We start from the raw sequence: 25,047 nt of genomic DNA on the forward strand, positions 1-25,047 counted from the left end.
AATACTCATTACTTGTTAGATTTCTTTTGTTCACCTGCTTTGGAGACGTAAATGTTTATTTTACAACCCAATAAAGTCATTTGAATTTGAATTTGAGAGAGAGACGGACAGACAGTGCAGTAGGTTGTACATGAACTATAAATAACAGTTGAAATGTGAACCGAATGTTTCCCCCCCAGAGAAGCCGCTCTGAGTAATAGACCAACCGGGGAGAAGTGAGCCAGTCACACTTTCTGAGAGCAACACAACACATCAGTTCCTACACGGACACACACATTGAGGGGCGGTAGCGTTGTGTGTGAACACCATGGACATAATAAAGGATGGACCACAGACTGGAAAATGGCCGCCCATTAATTCCTATACAAACTGCTCAGTGGCGCAGGGTAACATACAGGAGCGATTTGCTTCCGCGTTATGGGGCCAAGACACGTGACCTAGTCCGTGACGTACCGGATGCAGAGATCTTCTTCTTCTTCTAGTTTAGTGGAGAATCATAGTTTTTCCCCATATACCGCCACCTACTGGACTACTACACAGGAGTTTGTGACAAGGACGTTGGCAAATGATACTTTAAATCACAAAAATAAATTCAAAGAAAAAACCAAACTAACGAAACAAAATAAACAAAATAAAACAAACTAACAAAAGAAATGAATAAAAAAAAAATATATATATATATACTTAAGGTTAAATTCTTCTAATTAGGTTAGTATCTTTTAGCTAATTTATCAGCAATTTCATTGCCATATATTCCATGGTGGGCTGGAATCCAACAGAACTGAATAACTAAACCAAGGCTAATACTAATATTTAAAAGAAGATGCTTTACCTCTATCACCAAATCTTCACGTATTGAATTATCTGTTATAAAACTTAGTATCTACAACCCATCTAAGAGCGGTTATTATTGTGGCCATCTCGATTGAGTATACCGATAAAGTCACCCACTCTATCTCCATATCCTTTTTCAAATTCTGGAATATATATGCCAATACCACATTGTCCTTTGGGATCTTTAGAACCATCTGTAAATATTTTCAGATATCCATAGAATGAAGTATTTAAATAACTTGAGCAGGCATTAGCAAAACTTTGCTTGGTGAGATGCTCGCTTTTTCGAAATGGAATAAGATGCAGCTGGGTAGGCGCTGAGAGGTGATGCATGAGGCATGATGGTGGCACGGCAGACAAGTAGAGGAGCATGATGGACTGGGATCTGATGAGGAAACAAAAAAGATTATCTAACTTAAGATAAAATATACTCTGAAGTTTCCAGTTTCTGCAAACAGAAGAGAAGGGGTTTAATTAAGGCTTTGTACCATTAATAAGATAGACTGTGAATAACAAACGAAAAAGTATAATATTAAACTTCATAAATATGTAAGATTGCTCCATATAATACCATAGTAAACGTATGTAGGCCTAAAAAATTCAGTTCAATGTTATTGCTTAAGAAACAGATTCCTTCCAACTAACTATTTACGAAAAATGCAATCAATAATTTATATAAAAGTAAATGTTTACATATTGACCAGCAACGAAGTTGGAGTAGCCTACCCAAATAATGAATTGTAATACACCAACATTGTCAACTGTCATACATAGCTAACCATAACCCTGTCATACATAGCTAAACAAGCAAATGAAAATGAAATACCAACCAACGCAACTGAAATGTTAATATTAGACAATTAACAATATTATGAAAATTACGTAGGTCTCCCATAATCATTCAGGTAATCAATACGTCCGTGCCTGTTACAGCTATTTCAATGATATGTGTGTTATATATCCGTGTTCAACGCCATTCATGTTAAGTAAAAGGACAAATCTCAGACTTTGGAAGTTCATTCGGAATTTAATTTAATTCGGAAGTTAATGGAGCCGTGCACTTCAAAATAGGTCCATAGCAAGGAGCCGTTTGTTTCAGTACGACTCCTTTCAGCTGCCCACCCAACATAAACTGCTAATAAAACGCTTGAGGAGGCGTTTTGAAAAGAAAAAAACGTACATTTTTTTAGAACAGGGTAGAAATATAATTATGAGCCTTTGATTGATATCCAGACATTTTTTGCGGAGACACAATCCTGTTCCCCACTTGTATTGGAGTGGACGGCGATATCTACTTCTGGGCCACATGAAATGACGGACCCCCGTCCACAGCCAGCTTAAACAGCTGCAATACCAGGCTTGGCCTCTGAGCACTGGTGGATTGGTGGACAACAGTCTCACACCAAACTACATTTTTCCGTTTGAACCAACGTAGCTATAGTACATTGATGCGAGACGGGTTGGTGGATTGAACGTGTTGTAGTAGCAGAGAATGGCCTGCGGGGCAGTATGTACATTGTTAAATACATAGGCTTGAATTTAGTAGTAATATGGAGGTTTCATTTTTTTCCAAAATGGATTATGTGAACATTGCTGAATAACAATCATGTATATTAAATGTATTGCAGGAGTTTAGCTTTACATTAACCAAGTTAAAGGACAATTAAATGAACCGCACCAAACATGTAGAAGTCAATGTGGAATTTTAATATATAAACAAAAGCACTTGACAGAAGTTTAATACAATTTTGTAAAGGGAAGCAGAGGAAAACATTTTCCCAAATGAATCTTTTCAAAATGTCACCACCATTCCGAAAGCAAGTGAAGAGGTTTGTGTTAAAGCAGTCCTCCCTGACCAGCTCTGTCCCTGACTCTAAACCCTGACTCTCAACCCTAACGCTAAACCCTCTGAGGGCAGGAAGACGCGCCTTCCGTGTAAAGGTTCGAACCACAGAGAAGGAAGGAAAGAGGAAGCAGTAGAGAGTAGTGAAGTTAGTGACAGACGTGAGGGAAAGGCGTGTGGAAGCACACGGTTACATGTGGGGTCAAGAAGATCACTCCCACTGGAGGTCATTGATCCATCAGCCTCAGACTGCTGAGCTCAGCAGGTCTTCTGGAGGACGAGGCTCAGATGAACTGAGGAGACGGGACCAGCAGGATGTCAGGATCAGGGCGGGTTTAGCTCAGGTGTGTCTACCCCCGACCAAACAGGATCAGGTGAGGTTCAGCTCAGGTGCGTCTGCCCGGACCAAACAAAGACATTGATTAGGTTCAAAAGATGCAACATTATCTGAACCAAAGATAAGTCATTAAGGAGCAGGCAGGCTTTAGGGCGCCTTGCTCAAGGACGCATCACTGTATTCTGAGGACTTGAACCCGGCACCATTGGTTTGAGAGTTGAACCCCCTACCTAGTCCACTTTGTCCAGATAATGCAAACTCATGAGGAATCCTTGATGGTAGAGTCCTGGTGGTCCTCAGGATTTGCCTTCCAGATGTACGGCTTCTCCATCAGTCCTCCAGATTCCTGGTCTTGTTCCAAACGTAATGTGTCTCTAATGTAAGGTAACAAACACAGTAGTAGTTTTACTCTAATGTAAAGATAACAAACACGGTAGTAGTTTGACTCTAATATCTGGAGACAAACACAGTAGCAGTTTGTCTCTAATGTAAGGTCAAAAACACAGGAGTAGTTGGGCTCTAATGGCGCGTAACAAAGTAGCAGCTGTAGTTTTTCTGGTGAACAACCACAATAGTATGCCGTAACTTGTACTGGACAAACTAATCCTGCGTTACAACAAGTCCACTCCGCTTATTTTAGGCAAACTTACGAGGATCCTTGTTGGTAGAGTGATGTCGTCCTCTTGGCTCGAGTCTTGGCTCCTCCATCAGCTCTCCTCAACAAAAACACTTGACAGAAGTTTAATACAATTTTGTAAAGGAAAGCAGAGGAAAACATTTCCTCAAATGAATCTTTTCAAAATGTCACCACCATTCCGTAAAGCAAGTGAAGAGGTTTGTGTAAAAGCAGTCCTCCCTAACCAGCTCTGTCCCTGACTCTAAACCCTGACTCTCAACCCTAACGCTGAACCCTCTGAGGGCAGGAAGACGCGCCTTCCGTGTACAGGTTCGAACCACAGAGAAGGAAGAAGAAGAAGAAGCAGTAGAGAGTAGTGAAGTAGTGAGGTTAGTGACAGACGTGAGGGAAAGGCGTGTGGAAGCACACGGTTACATGTGGGGTCAAGAAGATCACTCCCAATGGAGGTCATTGATACATCAGCCTCTGCTGAGCTCAGCAAGTCTTCTGGAGGACGAGGCTCAGATGAACTGAGGAGACGGGACCAGCAGGATGTCAGGTTCAGTTGGGGTTCAGCTCAGGTGTGTCTGCCCCCGACAAACAGGATCAGGTGAGGTTCAGCTCAGGTGTGTCTGCCCGGACCAAACAAGGACATTGATTAGGTTCAATATTCAAAAGATGCAACATTATCTGAACCAAAGATAAGTCATTAAGGAGCAGGCAGGCTTTAGGGCGCCTTGCTCAAGGACGCATCACTGTATTCTGAGGACTTGAACCCGGCACCATTGGTTTGAGAGTTGAACCCCCAACCTAGTCCACCATGTCCAGATAATGCAAACTTACGAGGAATCCTTGATGGTAGAGTCCTGGTGGTCCTCAGGATTTGCCTTCCAGATGTACGGCTTCTCCATCAGTCCTCCAGATTCCTGGTCTGGTTACAAACGTAATTTGTCTCTGATGTAAGGTAACAAACACAGTAGTGGTTTGTCTCTAATGCAAGGTAACAAACAGAGGAGTAGTTGGGCTCTAATGCAAGGTAACAAACACAGGAGTAGTTTGTCTCCAATATTAGGTAACAAACACAGTAGTAGTTTGTCTTTAATGTAAGGTCAAACACAGGAGTAGTTGGGCTCTAATGGCGCGTAACAAAGTAGCAGCTGTAGTTTGTCTGGTAAACAAGCACAGTAGTATGCCGTAACTTGTACTGGACAACCTAATCCTGCGTTACAACAAGTCCACTCGGTTTATTTTAGGCATACTTACGAGGATCCTGGTTGGTGGAGTGATGTCGTCCTCCAGAGTCTTGGCTCCTCCATCAGCTCTCCTCAGCCAGAGTCCTGGTCTGGAACAAACAGCGCGAGTCTGGCCCTTACGTCTGGAAACAAATATGTAGTTTGTCTTATTTTAAAGCACTTTATTTCCACGTTGTTAGGTTAATACAAACTTCCAATCCTTGTGGTTAGAGTGATGGTCCTCCTCCAGATTCAAGGCTCCCCTACCAGCTCACCTCCGCTCCAGAAACACGTTCTTGTCAGAAAACACAGCGGTAGTTGGTTAACGCATGTCAAAGGAACAGCTGTATTTTGCCCTTTAAGTCAACCATGTAAGTAAATACAAACTTACAAGGAATCCTTGTTGGACGATTCCTAGTCGTCCTCCAGCGTCTCAGCTCCTCCAGCAGCTCTCTTCAGACAGAGTGCTGGTCTGGAACAAACAGCGGAAGTCTTGCTTCAACATGTGGTAAAACAGATGTAGTTGTCTGGTATATAATGGTACAAACGCCGGTAGTTTGTGGTAGCAGTATTCTACGAGAAGTGGCAGCGAGTGTGATGATCACTTCAGAGTCAAGCTCCATCTACCCCACGGCAGACGTCCTCCACCAGGCAGGGCCTCCACCAGCTCCTCCACCAGGCGGGGCCTTCAGAAGGGCTCCTCCATCAGCTCCTTCAGCACAGCCCCTCCATCAGCACGGCTCCTCCATCAGCACGGCTCCTCCATCAGCACGGCTCCTCCATCAGCACGGCTCCTCCATCAGCTCCACCATCAGCTCCTTCAGCCATGGATTCCTGGTCTGGTTACAAACACAGTTGGTCTCAGCAGTAAATCACCTGGGGACGCAACACACCCCACCTCCTGCATCTGAGGTTCACTTGTAAAATGGAAGACAAATTTAAACATATTTAAACACTTAAATTAGACAACGTCTGCAGATTGTCGCGTTCAGTAATTCATCCACTACGGTCGTAGCAGCACTAGTAACAATAATGGCTCATATGACTCTTACATAACCCCGGTATGAATTAACTCAAATCACAGCTTGGCACAGATTTAAAGTCATTAGATGATCAAAACTGACCTAAACTACCGTGGATTTTAGTGTTTCAGATGAGCTTGGTGATGGGTTACCCTCTGGTCCGGTGCTGCAGGCCCCTGGTCTCCAGCCTCAGTCTCCGGTCCATCCTGGCACCACAAGACGGTCCCCAGCCTCTCAGCCTCGCCTCTCAGCTACAGCAGCAGGGTTATATCAGAATTTGCCCAACAATAAACTTAATTGACTCATCCGAAACCGAGTTACAATTAATTGAAACATTATTTTATAACTCAAGGCTAGAAAAGACTTGAGACCAGACATGAGCATCCCGTTTTTGGGAATGAAGACAGCAGTCCACAAGTTTAAAGATGTGGTTCAGGCCATGCATTGAAACTGACCTGAGAAGACTCTACTCACACACCAGAGCACTGACCTGTTCTGGAGGACTTCTGACAGGAGGTGGAGGTCTGGCTCTGGGTGAGGAGGTGGAGGTCTGGCTCTGGGGGAGGAGGTGGAGGTCTGGCTCTGGGTGAGGAGGTGGAGGTCTGGCTCTGGGTGAGGAGGCAGACACCTTGGGACAAACTACATGTTACCTTTTTAACCTTTTACAGTTCTGGATAATCTTCTACTGTAACATGTGAGAAAAACTGCCATTATTTTAGCTTTGATATTATCCAGTTGGTAACTCTGCAACAAAGTCGTTGTTTAACGTCATTCCATTGGGTAGGGTTTAACTTCTGTGGCAAATAATGGCCGCAGATATTTAGAACGTACAAAAGCTTAAGTAACAAACACTAAGCAGTATCGATATTAAATCAAATTTACTCAGCCATATTCAGGTGCTGGGTTCCGTTGAAGAACTGTCAAAATGTCTTCCAGTTTGAAATGATTTACAGCCTTCACTGATGTAAAAAATGGGCCCGCAAGTAGAAGGCCGTTTCGTACGCAGCGCGAGTCCCGTCAACGTGGTTAGAAGTACGGCGCAACCATCGAAAATTATCAAGATATTGTACGACGTACGTGTCAGTATGTATTTACGTCTAACTGATCAGTCTTGATTGTTTTGTCTTGTTTTTGTTTTATTTATTTATCTATTATTATTATTTTTCCACAATGTCTTGTTTTTAAACGATTTATGATAACTTTATGCTCTGTAAGGTGACCTTGGGTGTCTTGAAAGGCACCCTTTAAATTAAATGTATTATTTATTATTATTATTATTTTATATCAAACTTAAGTTGTTTAAGATAAGGGGCAACAATTCCCAATGGAAACCGACTGAAAAATTGTTTCCGTTGGCAACGGCTCGAGGTTACGCAAATACAATCCAGAACGTTCCGCCAGATTCCCTCAGGGGACTCCGCTCCAACTAACTGCCAGGTGTCTTCTAATGTTTATCAAGACTACAACGTTCTATGCTAACCATTGGGACTAAATAAAGTGACCGCACTCAGAACCTTCCACGGCGGGAAGCACAAACCGTCCGACCGGAATCCGAACATTCCGGCCGGAACCAACCAAAGAAAAAACATAACCAGCGCCTCACCTTGAGCTGAACGGAGGAAGATCCTGAAGTCCAGCGATGGTCTTCATTAAAACACAGCCAACAGACTTACCTTGAGGAGATCTGTTTGTTGCTGTTGGTCATTGCTACCAACAGCGTGTACATGTTGTATCACTCAAAACCGTACAAAGAACCAAACTACCATGTATGTCCCACAACAACTTTAAACCTCAAATCCTTGCCTAAGAACAATGGAATCATTCAATACAAAACCGTGTCTACATTTTACAATTATCTAGATTATTCAGGGTACAAACCATACAGAGCAAATCTAAACGTTGAGCTCACAGAGAGCCGACCATAAGCCCTGCAACGTCACCCTGACCGCCTCAACACCAACAGCAAATCATGCCAGCCAGCCAACACATGTACAGGTCTAGTGAGAAGTGGGCATCTGAGCGAAAGGACTGCTCATAATAAATAGAAGCCCAATTCCTGAACTATCCAATCATCTTCATGGTTTAGAGATTTACAGACTTGACATGCCATTGTGTTCTAAACACCTTTGTCTGCTCCCTCGTTACTTTATAAAACTCTACATCTCCATCCCTAGAATGTTGCATCCTACTAATGGGGGTGTGGTCTGAGTGAGCAGAGATGCATGCTGGGATACAGTGCCGTCTCAAGTCTTCAGTTCTATAGACACGCCCCTCAGGAGAAACCAAGTGTTTGAGAATCTGTCGTGACATCAGTTGCATGAGCTGGAATATCCTTCAAGATGGCGCCAGGATTCTCAGAGGAGAAAGGCCAAGAGGAAGATGTGAGGGTTCTTCCTCCCAGCCAGTGGAACACAACAACGGTCCTCATCAGAGTACCATGGAACACTTTGAAACATCCTCCTCTTTACACCTTGAAGCCCCAGTGAAGGTTTCCTTACCTCCTCAGCTGAAGAGCAAAACTTCAGCTCGAAGAGCGCACTAGTTGGAGTTCCCAGATTGGTTCTGAATTAAGGGAACCAATCGTTCAGCTAGTCCTGTCCGAAACAAATACAGTTCAGCCTGAGAAGACGTGCAACTGAGAGCAAGACAAGATCCACAGGGCTCTCCATCAATCCAGCCAGGTAGGAAGAGCCGTCTCATTACAGGTCTGAAGGTCATCTTGAATATCCATTTAGGTCCCTTTCCAACGTCAGACTCTCCTTGTGGAATTCCTTTAGGTGTCCATCCTCCTTTCTTATTTTCTTATTTATTTAAAGGACAGTGCACATTGATTAACATTTCTGTAAATGCGCCAGTGTTAGCCAGCAGGCTAATTTTCAACTGTAGTCCTTTGGCACATGGTGGCTGAAAATAAAAATCCTCCCTTGATCCTGATTGGTGTAGTCCTAGTTTGAAGTCACTGATCTGAATACGCCGCTTGCATCCTTTTACACTTGAGTTGGATACTGTCCTTCCTGCCCAGTGTGTTGTATCTCGCTCCGGAGCGTCGCTCTGGGCTCTTCATGTCTACTGGAGGCCCTTAAGTAAATGTGTGGCCGTCCATTTAGGTCCCTTTCCAACGTCAGACTCTCCTTGTGGAATTCCTTTAGGTGTCCATCCTCCTTTCTTATTTTCTTATTTATTTAAAGGACAGTGCACAATGATTAACATTTCTGTAAATGTGCCAGTGTTAGCCAGCAGGCTAATTTTCAACTGTAGTCCTTTGGCACATGGTGGCTGAAAATAAAAATCCTCCCTTGATCCTGATTGGTGTAGTCCTAGTTTGAAGTCACTGATCTGAACACGCCGCTTGCATCCTTTTACACTTGAGTTGGATACTGTCCTTCCTGCCCAGTGTGTTGGATCTCGCTCCGGAGCGTCGCTCTGGGCTTCATGTCTACTGGAGGCCCTTAAGTAAACGTGTGGCCATCCATCAGGTATGATTTAATTGACCAATATCCCAAGCCAATCACACAGACCCCCGTATGAACATTATTACTGTCAAAGCAAGCCGGACACACACACATAGAATCCAGGACACGCACGTAGAACCCCATGCCAGCTGTGAGTGGGAGACACGCACAACAGAACCCTAGCGATGGTCAAAAATCATCCAAAACATGTCAAACCCAAACACACCACTGAGCCATAAAAGGTCAAACAATCATGCAGGGTAAAAACCTCATGCCAAATAACGTTCCATCATCCAACCCCAGCTCTCCTGCCAGGGCACCCAGAACAGAACAACCAATGTCTCCAGAGAAGTAAATTATGCGCAACATTTTTCAGTGGCGTCCCACATTGGTGATGGATTATGCTTGGCGTCTTCAAAATGTGTTCCAGGTTGATTCAACGTCTCTGAAGTCATGTCTTTGTAGTCCAGTGGTTTCCTGAATGAGGGGCCTTCACAGATGCAAACGGTGCAGCTTTAGTCAGCCTGAGGACAGGAAGGAGGTCATCTGTTCAGAAGACCACCCAGTGGAGGGGGGTGGCTCTTGAGGAGCAGGATCCATATGGGGATGGCCCCAAATATGACCTTCTTGGAAATGAAACTCTTCCTGAGGAGTCACGATGCCTGGAGGGGACTGTTGAATGTGTTCCATGGTTCTCCGTGTCAGACTGAAGTTGTGTTTTAGTCGTTGAGATGAGGAGCCCCCTCATCTCCCCCTGGTTTTTCTCCTTCTGAATCCCTGTCTCCATCTTAATGAACATTTTAGTCCATGTAACGGACGTCACAACGGTTTCTCAAACACTCGGTTTCCCCTGAGGGGGCGCGTCTACAGACCGGTAGAATTCAGACAGCTCTGTATCCCAGTATGCACCTCTGCTCACTCAGACCACACCCTCACCGTAGAGCAACACTCATGTGATGAAGATGCAGAGCTCAGGAGAGTAGCTGGAAAGAAGACTGAAGATATCAGAAGCCAACCCGTTACTCTTACAACAATAACTTGGAGCCCGTAACCATTTTAACAAATCATTAAAACCGACATAAACCAAACACCTAAGTAACCCATGAACCAATAAAACATCCTTACTACTCAGATCAACCTTCAGGTAACGGGTTAACTCACCAGGAAGCCAAAATACATCAATGTGCCCAAGAGTAATGAGAAATTAATTCAGTTTGCAGTTCATCTTCATGGTTAAGTTGGGATACTCACAGAACTGCAGTTGAATATCCATGATAGACCTTTGAAGGAAGGAACAGTTTACACATGGTCCCAAAACCTGGGCACCATCCCACAGTTGAACATCTACCATCTCCATTAAATCAGATAAATGAATGACAATACAAATTCAGGGCTTTTGGGATCATCAAACTTTTAAATAATGATTAAAGATAATTAATTAATCCAGCTTTTTAATATAAATTATACTAATTATTGGACTGTCATTAGTCAATAGTGATTTACCTCTTAGTTTGAATGTATAGTCTCTAAAATGTTACTTGCAGGTAGAATCATTCTTCAAATTTCAAATGAGAGTTAAACCACCACAATCCTCGATTTCCTTCACACATTATCAGTGAATTATATTCAACATACAAGTCACGTCAGTTGTGCTTTGCTACACAATTCTACTCACATCAGGTTCAGATGAGATGCTCCTCTTTACTTCAAAAAGTCTTTAACCTGTGAAACAGGAAGATATGTCAACTAAGTCACAACAGCCCTGCGTTTGGGAGACACGACACTGCCAAACAGTGGAGGACTCCAACGTACTGTCCGGCTCCCTCTTAAATGGAACGCACCAGATGCAACCAATTAACTGATTAAGAAAACCACTTGGCAGGCGAGCTGCGGCAGGGGAGCAAATTGCGTCACTGTGTGTGTAGTGAGCGGATGTGGACAGCAGAGGGCGATGTTACCATACGAGAACATCTTAAGGAAGCTTTCATCAGAGACCGGAGACTCATTCACTGGTTAAACTGGAGTCATCACACACACACACACACACACACACACACACACACACACACACACACACACACCAAACACAATACAGACATACACTAATACACCATATAGATTCACACCATATGCACGCACACACCCCAGATACACACATATAGATTCACACACAATATTTATACACACAACATATAGATGCAAACCATATGCACACACACACACGATAGATACAAACCATATATATTGGGGCAACCCCGCTCTAACTGGGGGGGTCGAACTACGCCAGCACCGGGAACAGCGCCCTCTCCGCGGACAGGTAGTCCGAGGGAGGTATGTGCCGTTCAGCACGGCGGCGCTGGAGCGCGCATCAAGCGCACCCGGACAATCATGGGCATTGGGATCACCTGGGGGAGGGAGACGACAGAGGCCTTAAGGGTGCACTCACACTAGGCCATCTGGCCGTGGCCGTTTTCACACCCAACCGTACTCAAATCTGCCAGTGTGAGTGTGGCCAGTCTGGCCAGGCCAGGCCAATTTGGCCACTTGGGAGAGCTGTGCTGCTACGGTACGGGCAGCCACGGTACATGTGCTAATGAGCCGACAAGCGCACACGCACGGCTACGCAACCTGAGCTGGATGACGTATAGTCCATGCGACGACCATGGACATAATAAAGGCGACGAGCCTTCTTTCCCATTAAACGGTAAACATGGCGTCAAGCGGTTCAACTGTTGGTTCACGTTGGTCCCATAGAGAAGTCGAGTGTCCATTTGGGCAGACGGTGCGATTCAAGCACAATTGTAGAAGACCCACAAAAATGCAGATGTATTTGGGAGAATCCGCGAATCAATGACTTTATTATGGACGCTTGGTGATGACGTGTTACGACGTGATGACGTGTACAAGAGCCTACCGTGGCCGTGTCCCAATCATGGACATAAAGGATGGTCCACAGACTGGAAAATGGCCGCCCATTCATTCCTATACAAACCATAGACATCTGTCTATGATACAAACTGCTCAGTGGCGCAGGGTAACATACAGGAGCGATTTGCTTCCGCGTTATGGGGCCAAGACACGTGACCTAGTCCGTGACGTACCGGATGCAGAGATCTTCTTCTTCTTCTAGTTCAGTGGAGAATCATAGTTTTTCCCCATATACCGCCACCTACTGGACTACTACACAGGAGTTAGTGACAAGGACGTTGGCAAATGATACTTTAAATCATAAAAATAAATTCAAAGAAAAAACCAAACTAACGAAACAAAATAAACAAAATAAAACAAACTAACAAAATAAATGAATAAATAAAAATAAAAAATAAAAAAAATATATATACTTAAGGTTAAATTCTTCTAATTAGGTTAGTATCTTTTAGCTAATTTATCAGCAATTTCATTGCCATATATTCCATGGTGGGCTGGAATCCAACAGAACTGAATAACTAAACCAAGGCTTATAATATTTAAAAGAAGATGCTTTACCTCTATCACCAAATCTTCACGTATTGAATTATCTGTTATAAAACGTAGTATCTACAACCCATCTAAGAGCGGTTATTATTGTGGCCATCTCGATTGAGTATACTGATAAAGTCACCCACTCTATATCCATATCCTTTTTCAAATTCTGGAATATATATGCCAATACCACATTGTCCTTTGGGATCTTTAGAACCATCTGTAAATATTTTCAGATGATTTCGACCAGCAAAGAAGTTGGAGTAGCCTACCCAGATAATGAATTGTAATACACCAACATTGTCAACGGTCATACATAGCTAACCATAACCCTGTCATACATAGCTAAACAAGCAAATGAAAATGAAATACCTACCAACGCAACTGAAATGTTAATATTAGACAATTAACAATATTATGAAAATTACGTAGGTCTCCCATAATCATTCAGGTAATCAATACGTCCGTGCCTGTTAGAGCTATTTCAATGATATGTGTGTTATATATCCGTGTTCAACGCCATTCATGTTAAGTAAAAGGACAAATCTAAAAGGAAGTTAATGGAGTTAATGGAAGTTAATTCGGAATTTAATTTAATTCGGAAGTTAATGGAGCCGTGCACTTCAAAATAGGTCCATAGCAAGGAGCCGTTTGTTTCAGTACGACTCCTTTCAGCTGCCCACCCAACATAAACTGCTAATAAAACGCTTGAGGAGGCGTTTTGAAAAGAAAAAACTTAATTTTTTTTAGAACAGGGTAGAAATATAATTATGAGCCTTTGATTGATATCCAGACATTTTTTGCGGAGACACAATCCTGTTCCCCACTTGTATTGGAGTGGACGGCGATATCTACTTCTGGGCCACATGAAATGACGGACCCCCGTCCACAGCCAGCTTAAACAGCTGCAATACCAGGCTTGGCCTCTGAGCACTGGTGGATTGCGGAAGTATGCGCCTATCCTGGGGGCCTGGTGAACACACACCTGTAAACACACCGCATGCAGTGCGGTGATGCTAGAAACAATGCTATAGCATGACTGCCATAATATCAACTAGGGAGATGGGGGGGGGGGGGGGGGGGGAATGAGCAAAAATAATAGGAGAGACAGGGAATATGGGAGACGGGGTGTATTATTATCCAAATCACGAATGCCATGTCAAACAAAATGTACTCCAAGCATTCACATGTATCACGGCTCCAATCAGATGCACCACCAAACCGTAATAAATCATAGGAAATAGAATTTAAAATATATAAACACATGCAGATACACACATTAACATATAAATTATACATAAGAAAATAAGTGTGTGTATTCCTGGTGGTCTATTCATTCTGAATGAAAGCCCAAAACGGATCATGAGTAAATATGTGAGAGAGAGCGAGAGCAAGAGCCAGAGAGAGTGACAAACAACTCCATTTCATTTTGGTTGACTTTTATTCAACGTCATTATATGAAATCATTAAACATAACATAGTTTGATACATAGAGAACTTTAATAAAGCGGTCATACCATGATGACTCCTGATCATCATAGAAAAACATTTAAGACACACAAGTAAAAAGTAAGAACAGCAAGAACAGTCTACTCCATCGTGAACTCTGTCTAATAACGACCTGGGAAGTGCAGATCTCTGTCCTTCTGTATTCTGAACGGTCAGAGTACACATTGTCCTTTTGTTTTGGCGCTAAACAAACGTATCTCCTTCTTCAGACACTCCAAACGATATAAAAAGATTGAACAACATCGACGAGGCTCCCCCATATTCCGGTGAACCAATGAAAAGACAGTTGTGTGTATGTGGGCGGGGCTAGAGTAATTTGGGGGCGTTGCCAGGAGTACATCCTCCTGATTGGCTCCTGGATTGTTCCTCTTGGAGACCCTGGTAATACTTCTGTAAGAGGAGGAGTGAGTTTAGTGTGTGCCGCTGAAAAACGTACCAGTCATGTATTAACAGCTTCGCTGAACCCAGTAATTGGAAGTGAATGTTCCATCAACATCCTGACTGTACCAACAGCGATTCATTTTTTTCCCTTTCTTATGACAAATTAACTGTAATTCGCTTTAGATAAAAGCGTCTGCTAAATGTCCTAGATGTAAATGTTAATGCAAAATGTACAGCTCCAGTGTGCAGAGCATTTCCAACTGTAGCGACTCAGCTTTTCCCACTCCCCAGAATGCATTAAGAAGAACCCTCCCAACCCAGCTCAGCACCCCTCTGCAGTGCCCTTGCAACGCTCACTTTGGGAAACACTACTGTGCAGAAAAAGGAACGAACTAGAAAGGAATACGGTAACCCGATGTGGACAAGATGTGTACAGTCTAGACTAAGCACATTATGAGTACCCTATTGGTGAGGAATATACTGTATGGACAGAAGAATAAATATGTTTTCAGGGCTGAATGAGTCCTTGATTTAGACTGGTCGATCAGTTCTTTCTCAATAGCAGACTGCTGCTATAATTTAGAGACGATTGCTATGGACGCCATTTCCCGATTGGGAGGTTCCTGCAAGCAGTATAAACCAGGCAGAACCAAGCCAGTAGGGCCTTGCTAATCCATTGCGGTTGTGGAAGGGGTTCATAAAAGGCTTGGATTTTTCCGAGATGCATAAAGGGCTGCGTCTACTCGCTTGATGTGGTCGGCTACTTTTCAAAATGGACAGAAGTGATTCCATTAAGAGAAGGTAAGTACAGCCCTTTACTAAGTGAAAGATTAACTTAGTGGGACTACATCGTCTTGGACCCTGGTCCACAGTTCACCCCTAAAATCCTCTCGGAGCTGGGTAAAATGTGGGGAGGTGATCCAGAAATGGATCACTAGCTACCGCCAAAAAAAACCTCTCAGAGGGAAACATTGGACTCCGAAAACCACAACGATTAAAACATTCAGTTGGCAGGGTTTGGACCTGCTGTTAAATGGTGACATATTATACCGCCAGGTGTGAGTGTGATTAGCCATTACAAACCGTTTTGAAAATCTGCCTCTATTGACATCACAAGTGGGCGTGTCCACCTAGATGTATGACGGATAGATGACCAACATTTGCTACAGTCCACTGGGTAGACTTGTAGACTGATCTATCCAGAACACAACTAGGTGGACGCACCCACTTGTGATGTCAGAAGAGGCAGATTTTCAAAACGAAATGGCTAATCACACTCACACCTGGTGTTAAAATATGTAACATGTATAATATGTATAAAAAAAAAAGTTGTTGAGGGAAGTGGTTGAAGGGAATTAAGTAAACAGGCTTGGCAATTCATGTTTTTTCTCTGCAAGGATCACTTACATGTTGGTAGAGCAACTGGATATTTGTGTTCTTTGCAACGCATTGCTTTGACATTTTTATGTACCTTTTGAACAAGGACATTGACTTGTTTGCTTCTTGGACATGGATTATTGGGAATGGATGACCGGTGATGCATCTCGCGCACGCGCATGTCGAGTGTTAATACCAACAAAGTCACCTGTGACCCCTGATGAGCTCCGGACAGCCTATATCTTCCGGTGACAGAGGATCTGTTCCTGCAGAATCTTCTCGCGATGACCGCTCTGGCGGTCATCCAGGATTCATAGAACCGTAGTTACATACGTAACTATCGTTCTATTTCATCCTTACTGAGCGTGCTTCAAGCACTGGATGACTCATACCAACAAGGTCATGAGGAACTCCAACATACCTCATTGGGAGGAAACGGCAGAGTCGGACAAAAGGACCACGGACCACGGCCGATGGGGAGAGGCAACGTTCACCCGGTAAAACCTGGAAAAAGTAAATGGCGATGTCCAAGATGCTGCATCACGGATGTCTTCCTGGGGCATGCCCCGCAGGGCAGCCCATGACGTTGAGACAGCCCTGGTAGAGTGGCACCTGACCCCGGATGGCAGGGGGTGACCACCTCCTTTATATGCATGGGTGATGACGTCCACAACCCAATGAGACAATAGTTGCTTGGAGAGAGCACAGCCCCTCCTAGGACCACCATAGAAGAGGAAGAGCTTGTCTGACCGTCTAATGCCTGCGGCCGCAGCTACGTACGCTCTCAGAGCCCGCACAGGACACAGCAATTTGAACCTGTCCTCCCCCCTTCCGAGGGGATAAATTGTGCCAGGCGGACAGGTCGGTTGAGGATCGACGATGACAGAACCTGTGGGAGGAAAGCTGGATTCCCGTTCCACCTCAGACATGAGTCACTCACGGACAGAGCATGAAGCTCCCGGATGCGCTACGCTGACGCGATGGCGAGGAGAAAGGCAGTTTTAGGAGAGACCCACTTCAGCTCCGCCTGAGCCAGGGGTTCAAAAGGAGGCAAGCATAAAGCATCGAGCACCAGGTGCAGATCCCATGCTGGGGCACGCTGTGCTCGTGGAGGTCGTAACCGCAACACACCCTTCAGAAAAAGGGACACCAATCTGTGGCCCCCCACTGTGTTATTATCCACCCGAGCATTTCTTGAGGAGATGGCCACGTATACCCTCAGAGTAGCTGAGGACCGACCGCCACCCAGGAGGGACTGGAGGAACTCCAAAATCTTTGGAACTGAACAATGCACAGGGACCCCTCAAGTCGAGGATAGGACGGAGTCCGCCACCTTTCTTTGTTACCAGAAAGTAACTCGAGTAGAACCCCCCGGGTTGCAACAGGGGATCTATTGTCTCGATAGCACCCTTGTCCAGGAGGGCAACTCCTGGGTGAGGGCTTGAGTTTTTGCCGGGTCGTGTATGATGGTCATCTTCACCCGGCCACAGGCTGGGGGCCGGCGTCGGAACTGGAGTTTGTACCCGTGGGTCAAGGTGGAAAGCACCCAGGGGTCCTTGGTGGAAGCAGCCCAATAGCTGAGCTGCTGCTGGGAAAAGCATCCGACGATCGGCCCCTGACCCTCAGCTCCGGGTCCCCCGGCCTCTAAAGACTCTGGGGGAACGACGGGCAGCATGTGAGACCTGAGGTTCCCCGAGGGCAGTCGCTCAGGGGCCCGAAAGCAACCTCCTGCAGGGATGCTGACAGAGCGAGCATCAGGTGGGACATAGAATTGCCTATGCGTCCCATGCGTGCCGCTGCGTCATAGGCTTTGGAGAGCAGGTCATCCCTAACCCGACACTGGGTACGAGGACACCTCGCATCCGGTCTTGGAGCCTCATCAGGCGAGACAATTAGAGCAGCTATCTTCGGCCTAACTGCTGGCATGCGGTCCAAGCCAAACTTTGGTGCATCCTGCATGCCTGGCAGGGTCCGACTGTCGGATGTTGCATGAGAGAGGGCTCGAGGATCCCTCCAGCATACATGCAACTCCCTCAGATACTCCTCCGATGGAGGCACGGTAAAGCTGGTGGGGGCTGGGCCACACCTGAAGAAAGCACTGGCCGGAGCCGGCTGCGCTTGCGGCACGTCTAGCTGCAGACGGGCCAGGGCCATACGAATGATGACTCCCATTGGGTTCTCCTCAGAAGCACCAGCAGAGCTGTGGGTCGAAGGACGGTAGCACGCTGCGGAGTTACGGGAGGCTACATCCTGTAGGACCCCGTCCGGCTCGTACCAGTCCCAGCCTGAAAGGCCAGGAAGAGGGAGATCATGCTTTCGAGCTCCGCTGTTAAAGGGCCCACCTTGGAGGCAAGCCCGGACTCCCTAACCTTCTTCCTAGAAGTGGGGCCTGGGGTCTCCGAAGCCCGACGTTTAGAGCGACCATCCTGAGCTGCATTATGTCGCTGGGCTTGGGGCAACTGTTCGGGGAACGAAACGAGGGCCAACCGTTGTTCCACCTCAGCCAGTCTAGCAGCTCTCACCGCCTGAGGCATACAACTGCAGTTCGTGCAGGGATCATCTGAAAGACCCTCCTTCAGATGCCCGAGGCCAAGGCATGAGGGACACAAATCATGGCCATCCTCAAGCTGCAGTGAAGCCATACAGGCCAAGCATCAGTGGTCGCCAACCATGTTGACAACCAGCAAAATCACAAAGGATAAAAATGTATGAAAAGAAACCCAGAGCAGTTAGCAGCCTCAGCGGGAACACTTGCTACCAACTACAGTCACACCTCTGCTGGGAGCGGGAGCACTGCCGTCACCAGTTGAGGGTAAGCGGTCAGAACGAAATGAAATAATAAGTGCAGTATAAATCACGGGAGAGGGAGCGAAAGCAGAGCCTTCGCCGACAAATGTTGCAGGGATAACAGCCTAGACAGTGCTACCAACTACAAGGCTAACTATAACTATAAATGCTCTGTGTGGGAGCGAAAACACTGCCTTCACCAGTTAAAACAAAGCGGGCACAACCGAGTTGGCACCAAAGTAAAACGTACCTAAGCCGGGAGTGGGAGCGCACACACTGCCGTCACCAATAGCAACCCAAAAAGGTTACACCACGCCCCACCGACACAACTTTTGAAATTAAATGATAAGCGTAGTACAAGCGCCGGGAGAGGTTGTGGGTACACTGCCTTCAACGAAACACAAAAATATAACCACAAAGTAAACTTATCCAGCTTATTCCCCGCAATCCAAACCTCTCGGCGGCTCCGTTGCGTCCTTTGGAGGGCGAGCAGCTCGCAGCTCGGACAAGACGTCGCAAGGCCACCAGCAACGAACGATCAAAATAATAATAGCTACTTAGCTTTAGCTAGCGCAGTGATACATAGATACCTGCGAAGCGAGAAGATGAAAAGGTACAAATCCTCTGATGTCACCGGAAGATATAGGCTGTCCGGAGCTCATCAGGGGTCACAGGTGACTTTGTTGGTATTAACACTCGACCTGCGCATGCGCGAGATGGATCATTCAGTGCTTGAAGCACCGCCTCTGGCGGTCAGTAAGGATGAAAAAGAACTAATGTTTCCCGGCTCCATTATGTGTGTATGTATATGTGTGTGTGTGCGTGTACGGGTGTGCCTGCCTTCAGGTTGTTGTAGTGACCCAAGCGGCTGCAGTGGAGTGTCCTGGCGCTGGTCTCGTTTTTGTAGAACACAGAACACAGATTACAGTAGAACCCAGGAACCACATGCTCCGACCCTAGAGACGCACGGATCAAGAGATGGGGGAAAATAATAACATTACCTCAAACATGTACACATGTCATTGTCATGGATATAATGTGTGTGTCTCTCCTCTCACCAAGGGGGTTGTTGGGGGTGAACGCGGGCAGGGTGTAGTCATGGGCAACGGAGGGAGAGTGAGAGCGGACTCTCTTAGGCTCCGCCTCTTCCTCCACCCTCCGCGCTTTACTGGACGCTACAGACGGACAGACAGAAAGACGGTAAAGGCTGGGTAGGTAATTATGACCTAATGTCTATCTTTACTATCTAGCTGCCATTCAATTCCTGGTGATTAGCATCAAACTTGACATTTTTGGGCCAAATCATTCACACGCCTTTATTGTGAAGGCACAATATTAGGTACTTTATTAAGAAGAGAGAGATTTACCTTTCCTCAGAAGCCTCGTCTCCTCCGACCCAGTCTCTTCACCATCCCGGGTGGGGCTTTCTGCCATTGGCTCTGCTCCTTTGACGCTCATAACAGCCCCGGGCTCGCAGGCCAATAGGGAGGTAGCGTGAGCCGGGATGGGCGGGGATTCCTCTCCAGAGGGTTTAGCCGTTGCTGGTTGTTGTTGTTGTTCTCTCCTGGTGCATTTCCTCTCTGGAAAAAAAAAAGGAGGAGCCATGTTGGAAGATAAGTGTGAGTGAGTGAGTGAGTGAGTGAGTGAGTGAGTGAGGTTTACCTGTAGCCTGTCTACCTCTTTTGCTGCGTGGCTGTGTCTCCTCCTCCTCCTCGTATCCCACCTCGTCCAAGGTCACGAAGCTCACACACTCCTCTGTGGGACACACGCTCAAAGGTCACAACCTCCACACACGGCAGCACTATCCTCCATCACAATCAGCCAATCAAATCCTCTGAAGTGGAATGGGCCAAGAACTGAAACACTCACCTGCTTGCTCCTCGCTTTGTTTACATTCACCAACGATGGAGGAAGACGCTTTCTCTTCATCACAGACCGTCTGTTCAAGGGATATAGGGGGAGTGGAGGACAGAATAAGAGCCTGTTTTACAATCCCTATCATCCTGAATACATAGATATAAACAAACTTTTTATCTGCAGATAAGTTCACTTTTCTCTCACCTCAGTATTCAACCTGGCCTCTGATTGGTCGTCTGGAAGGGGCTCTGAATGTGTTGGCCCCTCCCCTTCCTGTTCCTCCTCAACAATCTCGTCCAGAGTGACCAACGCCTGCAGCTCTTCTTCTGTGATCCCCTCCGCTCTTCTTCCACTCTCTTCCTCTCCTCCAGGACCAACCTCTTCCTCATCCACCTCCTCCTCTCCAAGCTCATCTAGGGTCACCAGCCCCTCCATTCCTTCTCCCAGCTTCCTCTCCTCCTCCTCTTCCTCTCTCCGCCTCTCCTCGACTGTCTGCCTCTTCCTCAGCTCTTCCTCCTCAACTGAATCGTCGGGGTAGTCCTCCTCTTCCTCACTGACCTCATCCTGACACACCAGAGTGTTCTCCTCCTGCTCCTGGGTCTCCTTCTTCCTTCCGTCCATCGCCTTCTTTGCTCCAACACCCTTGTTTACTTTGGGCGGCACCGTTTGCTCCGTGGTTTTCATCTTCTTTGCTGCTTTGTCTTCTGTCGCGGAGTCGCTCCCCGCGACCTTACCACCTCTCTTCCCCCTCCTAGGCTCTAACCCTGGCGGCTGTTCCTCCACTGGAGCCGGTTCCTCCTCGCCCCCCACTGAGTCCACCACCTGGTACACCTCCTCCAAGTCCTTCACCCTCTGCTGACCTTCTTTGGCGGCCATTTTGGAGGTCCCAGAGACCGCCACCTCCTCTTTCCTCCCTCGTCCACTCCTTCTCTTTCCGGCAGCAGGCTGCTCGTCACCTTGTGGCTCCTCCATGACTTGACGGGCCACCTCCTCTTCCTTCTTGACTTGCTCCTGCTTGCCGTGCGTTCCTTCAGGAGTGTCGTCAGGTACTACCTTTCCATCTTTTTCAGGCGTTGGGTCATTGTTCGCTAGCCCCCGTCGGGGTCGTCCTGGTTGTTCTGGCGCTGGCGCGTCTTCCAACACGTCGCCCCCGATGGAATCCAACACCTCAAACACGGTTTCCTCTGGACTCCGCTTGCACTCCTTCCTCGTAGGGGTTTTGGCCTTCCTTCCTCTGCCCCTAGTGCCCCTCGTCACGGGAGGCACCGGGACTGCCTTCTCCACTGGTAGCTCCCCAGGGCTTTCCCTCTTCATGGTGGGGGTGGAGTGCCTGGTGGACAGCGGCGTGGTCGCTGGCGGCACGGGACTGGGGTGACCTCTCTTAGATCGTCGCTGTTCCATCTCAGGAGCCCCCGCCTCTACAGCGGGCCCCTTGTTGTCCGCCCCTTCAGTGGGGGCCTCGTTGCTCTGCTCCTCGGTACCCTGCTCCTCCTCTGAAGGTTCCTTGCTGTTCTTCTCTTTGATGCTCTGCTCCTCCTTGATGCTCTGCCCATTGGTATTCTGCTCCTCCTCTGGGGTTTCCTTGGTCTTCTGCTCCTCCTCTGGGGTTTCCTTGGTCTTCTGCTCCTCTTGGGTTTCCTTGGTGTTCTGCTCCTCCTCTTCGGGAGGAGATCCTTCAACACAGTCCAGGAGCCGGTTGATGTCTCCTTCCTCTGTCGATGCTCCGTTGAGTAAAGCATCAGCTGTCTCCGAAACTACCGATGGGGTTTCTTCATTCACAGAAGGCATTTGTTCTTCTACAATTGTCACCTTCCCCTCTCCCAAAATATTCTCTTTGTGATCTGGGACGTCCTGGAATGGCTCAGCTTCATCAGCGATTTTGGCCAACATTTCCTCCTCTTGGGGTTCAGAGGTCTGGCTCTCAGGGTCAGGGAGGCTTGGTGTCTCAGGCTGGACCGGGGTTTGGTGAGGCGTCTCCTCACCACACTCTGGCCTCGAACGGAGCATCTGGTCGCTTGTCTTTTCATCACCCAGCTGCTCTTGTGTTTCATCCACCTCTACTCTGTTCTCCTTCATGTCTTCGCTGGGAGAGACGACCACATCCTTTCCTGTGAGGGTTAACTCTTGCTGGGCCTTTCTCTTCCCCTCTTCCCCTAGACATGGATCAGTGTGTAAGACATCCTTTCCTGTCAGTGATGCTGCACTTTTCACTGCAGAGGTCTCTGCTGCCATCATGTGGCCAGGCCTCGCCATGTCATCTTCACATACCATGGCTGCTTCACTTAGTTCCTCCTTCATTCTGATTGGTGGACAGGCAGGAAGAGACTCCGCCTCCTCCGTGGTATTGATGCGTGACCCTTCCTGGCAGGTAGGCGATGGAGTGTGTGTTGTGTCAAAAGCCTCAGACACCTGGGCAGAAGATTCTTCACACTTCTGTTGTGTGTTCTGTTCAGAAGAGGAAGGGACTACTCCTACCGGAGGAGGAAGAGAAGAAGAGAAGGACTTTGGGAGATCTGAAGACGATGAGGAGGACTTGGGGAGATCTGAAGACGATGAGGAGGACTTGGGGAGATCTGAAGAAGATGAAGAGGACTTGTGGAGATCTGAAGAAGATGAGGAGGACTTGGGGAGATGTGAGGAGGACGACACTGTGGCTCCAGACATGGATGAGGAGTGGGCTGTCGTTGAAGAGTTGGACTCTAATCCAGTCGACGTAGATGAGGAGGTGGTCTTGTGGAGCTTCATTGAGACCTGCTAGTTCCAAAGAGAGGAAAGAGTCTGAATTAGTCGCGCAGTGCTGTGTGTGTGTTGCCCTGGAGCGACGGCAGCAGAGAGAGCCTCTACGTTATCGCCAGAGAGCTAAACCCACGGGGAGGTCTGAGCAGCTCGAGCGCTAGAACGCGCCGTTTACGTCACGCACGTGGAGATGTGTCCGGTGAGCGCCGAGGGATATTTTGTCTACGCATTAAAAGTTTGCGGAAGCGGTTGAAAGCCGTGTGTTAGTGTGTGCACCCAGGGCCGGAGCACAAAATTCTGGGCCATGTATACAAGAGGTACGGATGCCCCCCCCCCCCCACAAATTCCCCCTACCAGCCCCCTGCGCAGAATTGATTGAAGAAATTGTTGACAAGGAGGGGGGGGCATAACCGGTTGTACGTTTTTATTTTGAGGTGGCAGGGGGTGTTGTCGCAGCTGAATGTAACTAATAAAGTAACTTGAAATCTAAGTAAGTTACTTTTAAAATCAAGTAATCAGTAAAGTAACTGAGTTACTATTTTAAGGAGTAACTATTAATCAGTAATCGGTTTACTTTTTCAAGGTAACTGGCAACACTGCTCGGGAATAACAAAAAAACATCTGCAGACTATTTATATAACTAGCACAATGTAATACCTAGCCTAAATTAATAGAAAGTGTATTTGCTTAATTTCTCCAGTACCGATAGCAGCACCAAGTCAGTTGAGTTTATCGATACTGTGGCCTTAGAACCAACACCTCAACACAGCCCCTATGCTGGAGACAAGAGAGCTAGGACGAGACCGTACCTCTCTCTGGCTTCCTTCCTGTCCACCTCGTCTCACTTCCTGTTCGACTCTTGCCTGGCGATGCTGGTGGATGGCCGTAGCAAAGAAGAGGCACATCTCCTGACTCAGGGCTGGAGGCTGGGGGCCGGAGCCCGGGAGCCAGTCCTGGTCGTGGGCTGAGGCGCAGAGTTCTGCAGGGGCCACGGGGGTTAGGAGAGCAGGACCTGAGGGACCAGGCGCTGAGGGGCCAGGACCTGAGGGGCCAGGCGCTGAGGGGCCAGGACCTGAGGGGCCAGGACCTGAGGGGCCAGGACCTGAGGGGCCAGGCGCTGAGGGGCCGGGCGCTGAGGGGCCAGGACCTGAGGGGCCAGGCGCTGAGGGGCCAGGACCTGAGGGGCCAGGCGCTGAGGGGCCAGGACCTGAGGGGCCAGGACCTGAGGGGCCAGGACCTGAGGGGCCAGGACCTGAGGGGCCAGGACCTGAGGGGCCAGGCGTTGAGGGGCCAGGACCTGAGGGGCCAGGACCTGAGGGGCCAGGACCTGAGGGGCCAGGACCTGAGGGGCCAGGACCTGAGGGGCCAGGACCTGAGGGGCCAGGCGCTGAGGGGCCAGGCGCTGAGGGGCCAGGCGCTGAGGGGCCAGGTGCTGAGGGGCCAGGACCTGAGGGACCAGGACCTGAGGGGTCCGGTGGCGATTGGCCAGGCGCTGAGGGGTCCGGTGGCGATTGGCAAGACTTTGCATGCTGGGGACTGTTGATCACAGTCCTGACATCTATTTTCTGAATGCCTGACGTGAAATCCTTTACCCTGAAATAA

The 25,047-nt window shown here is 47.4% G+C and overlaps 1 protein-coding gene and 1 long non-coding RNA gene across 7 annotated transcripts in view; both read right to left on the minus strand.

Moving 5' to 3' along the window:
• Positions 1–2,520: 2,520 nt before the first annotated feature.
• LOC132445478 (uncharacterized) lies at positions 2,521–7,121 on the minus strand. 6 transcript variants are annotated; one of them, XR_009522608.1, is made up of 8 exons: positions 6,375–7,121; positions 6,037–6,135; positions 5,254–5,548; positions 4,894–5,005; positions 4,474–4,584; positions 3,665–4,217; positions 3,245–3,388; positions 2,521–3,073 (listed from the first exon to the last, which is right to left on the minus strand). It is a non-coding gene; the product is annotated as an uncharacterized LOC132445478 (long non-coding RNA). The 6 variants fall into 6 exon arrangements; XR_009522604.1 differs by having other exon boundaries at positions 3,665–4,262; positions 4,441–4,584; XR_009522609.1 differs by having other exon boundaries at positions 3,665–4,262; positions 4,474–4,561; positions 6,375–7,120.
• A 7,104-nt stretch (positions 7,122–14,225) lies between these two features.
• Positions 14,226–25,047, minus strand: part of LOC132445790 (uncharacterized) — a 36,423-nt gene continuing 25,601 nt past the window's right edge. The window contains exons 27-34 of the mRNA XM_060035937.1: positions 24,255–25,038; positions 20,914–22,347; positions 20,722–20,791; positions 20,515–20,607; positions 20,220–20,432; positions 19,911–20,027; positions 19,693–19,808; positions 14,226–14,697 (exon numbers count right to left, since the gene is read on the minus strand). Coding sequence (XP_059891920.1) covers positions 14,614–14,697; positions 19,693–19,808; positions 19,911–20,027; positions 20,220–20,432; positions 20,515–20,607; positions 20,722–20,791; positions 20,914–22,347; positions 24,255–25,038 — 2,911 coding nt within the window. The 3' untranslated portion in view covers positions 14,226–14,613. The remainder of the gene's footprint in view (positions 14,698–19,692; positions 19,809–19,910; positions 20,028–20,219; positions 20,433–20,514; positions 20,608–20,721; positions 20,792–20,913; positions 22,348–24,254; positions 25,039–25,047) is intronic.

This window comes from Gadus macrocephalus, chromosome 17 (assembly GCF_031168955.1).
Source record: "Gadus macrocephalus chromosome 17, ASM3116895v1".
Classification (NCBI taxonomy): domain Eukaryota; kingdom Metazoa; phylum Chordata; class Actinopteri; order Gadiformes; family Gadidae; genus Gadus; species Gadus macrocephalus.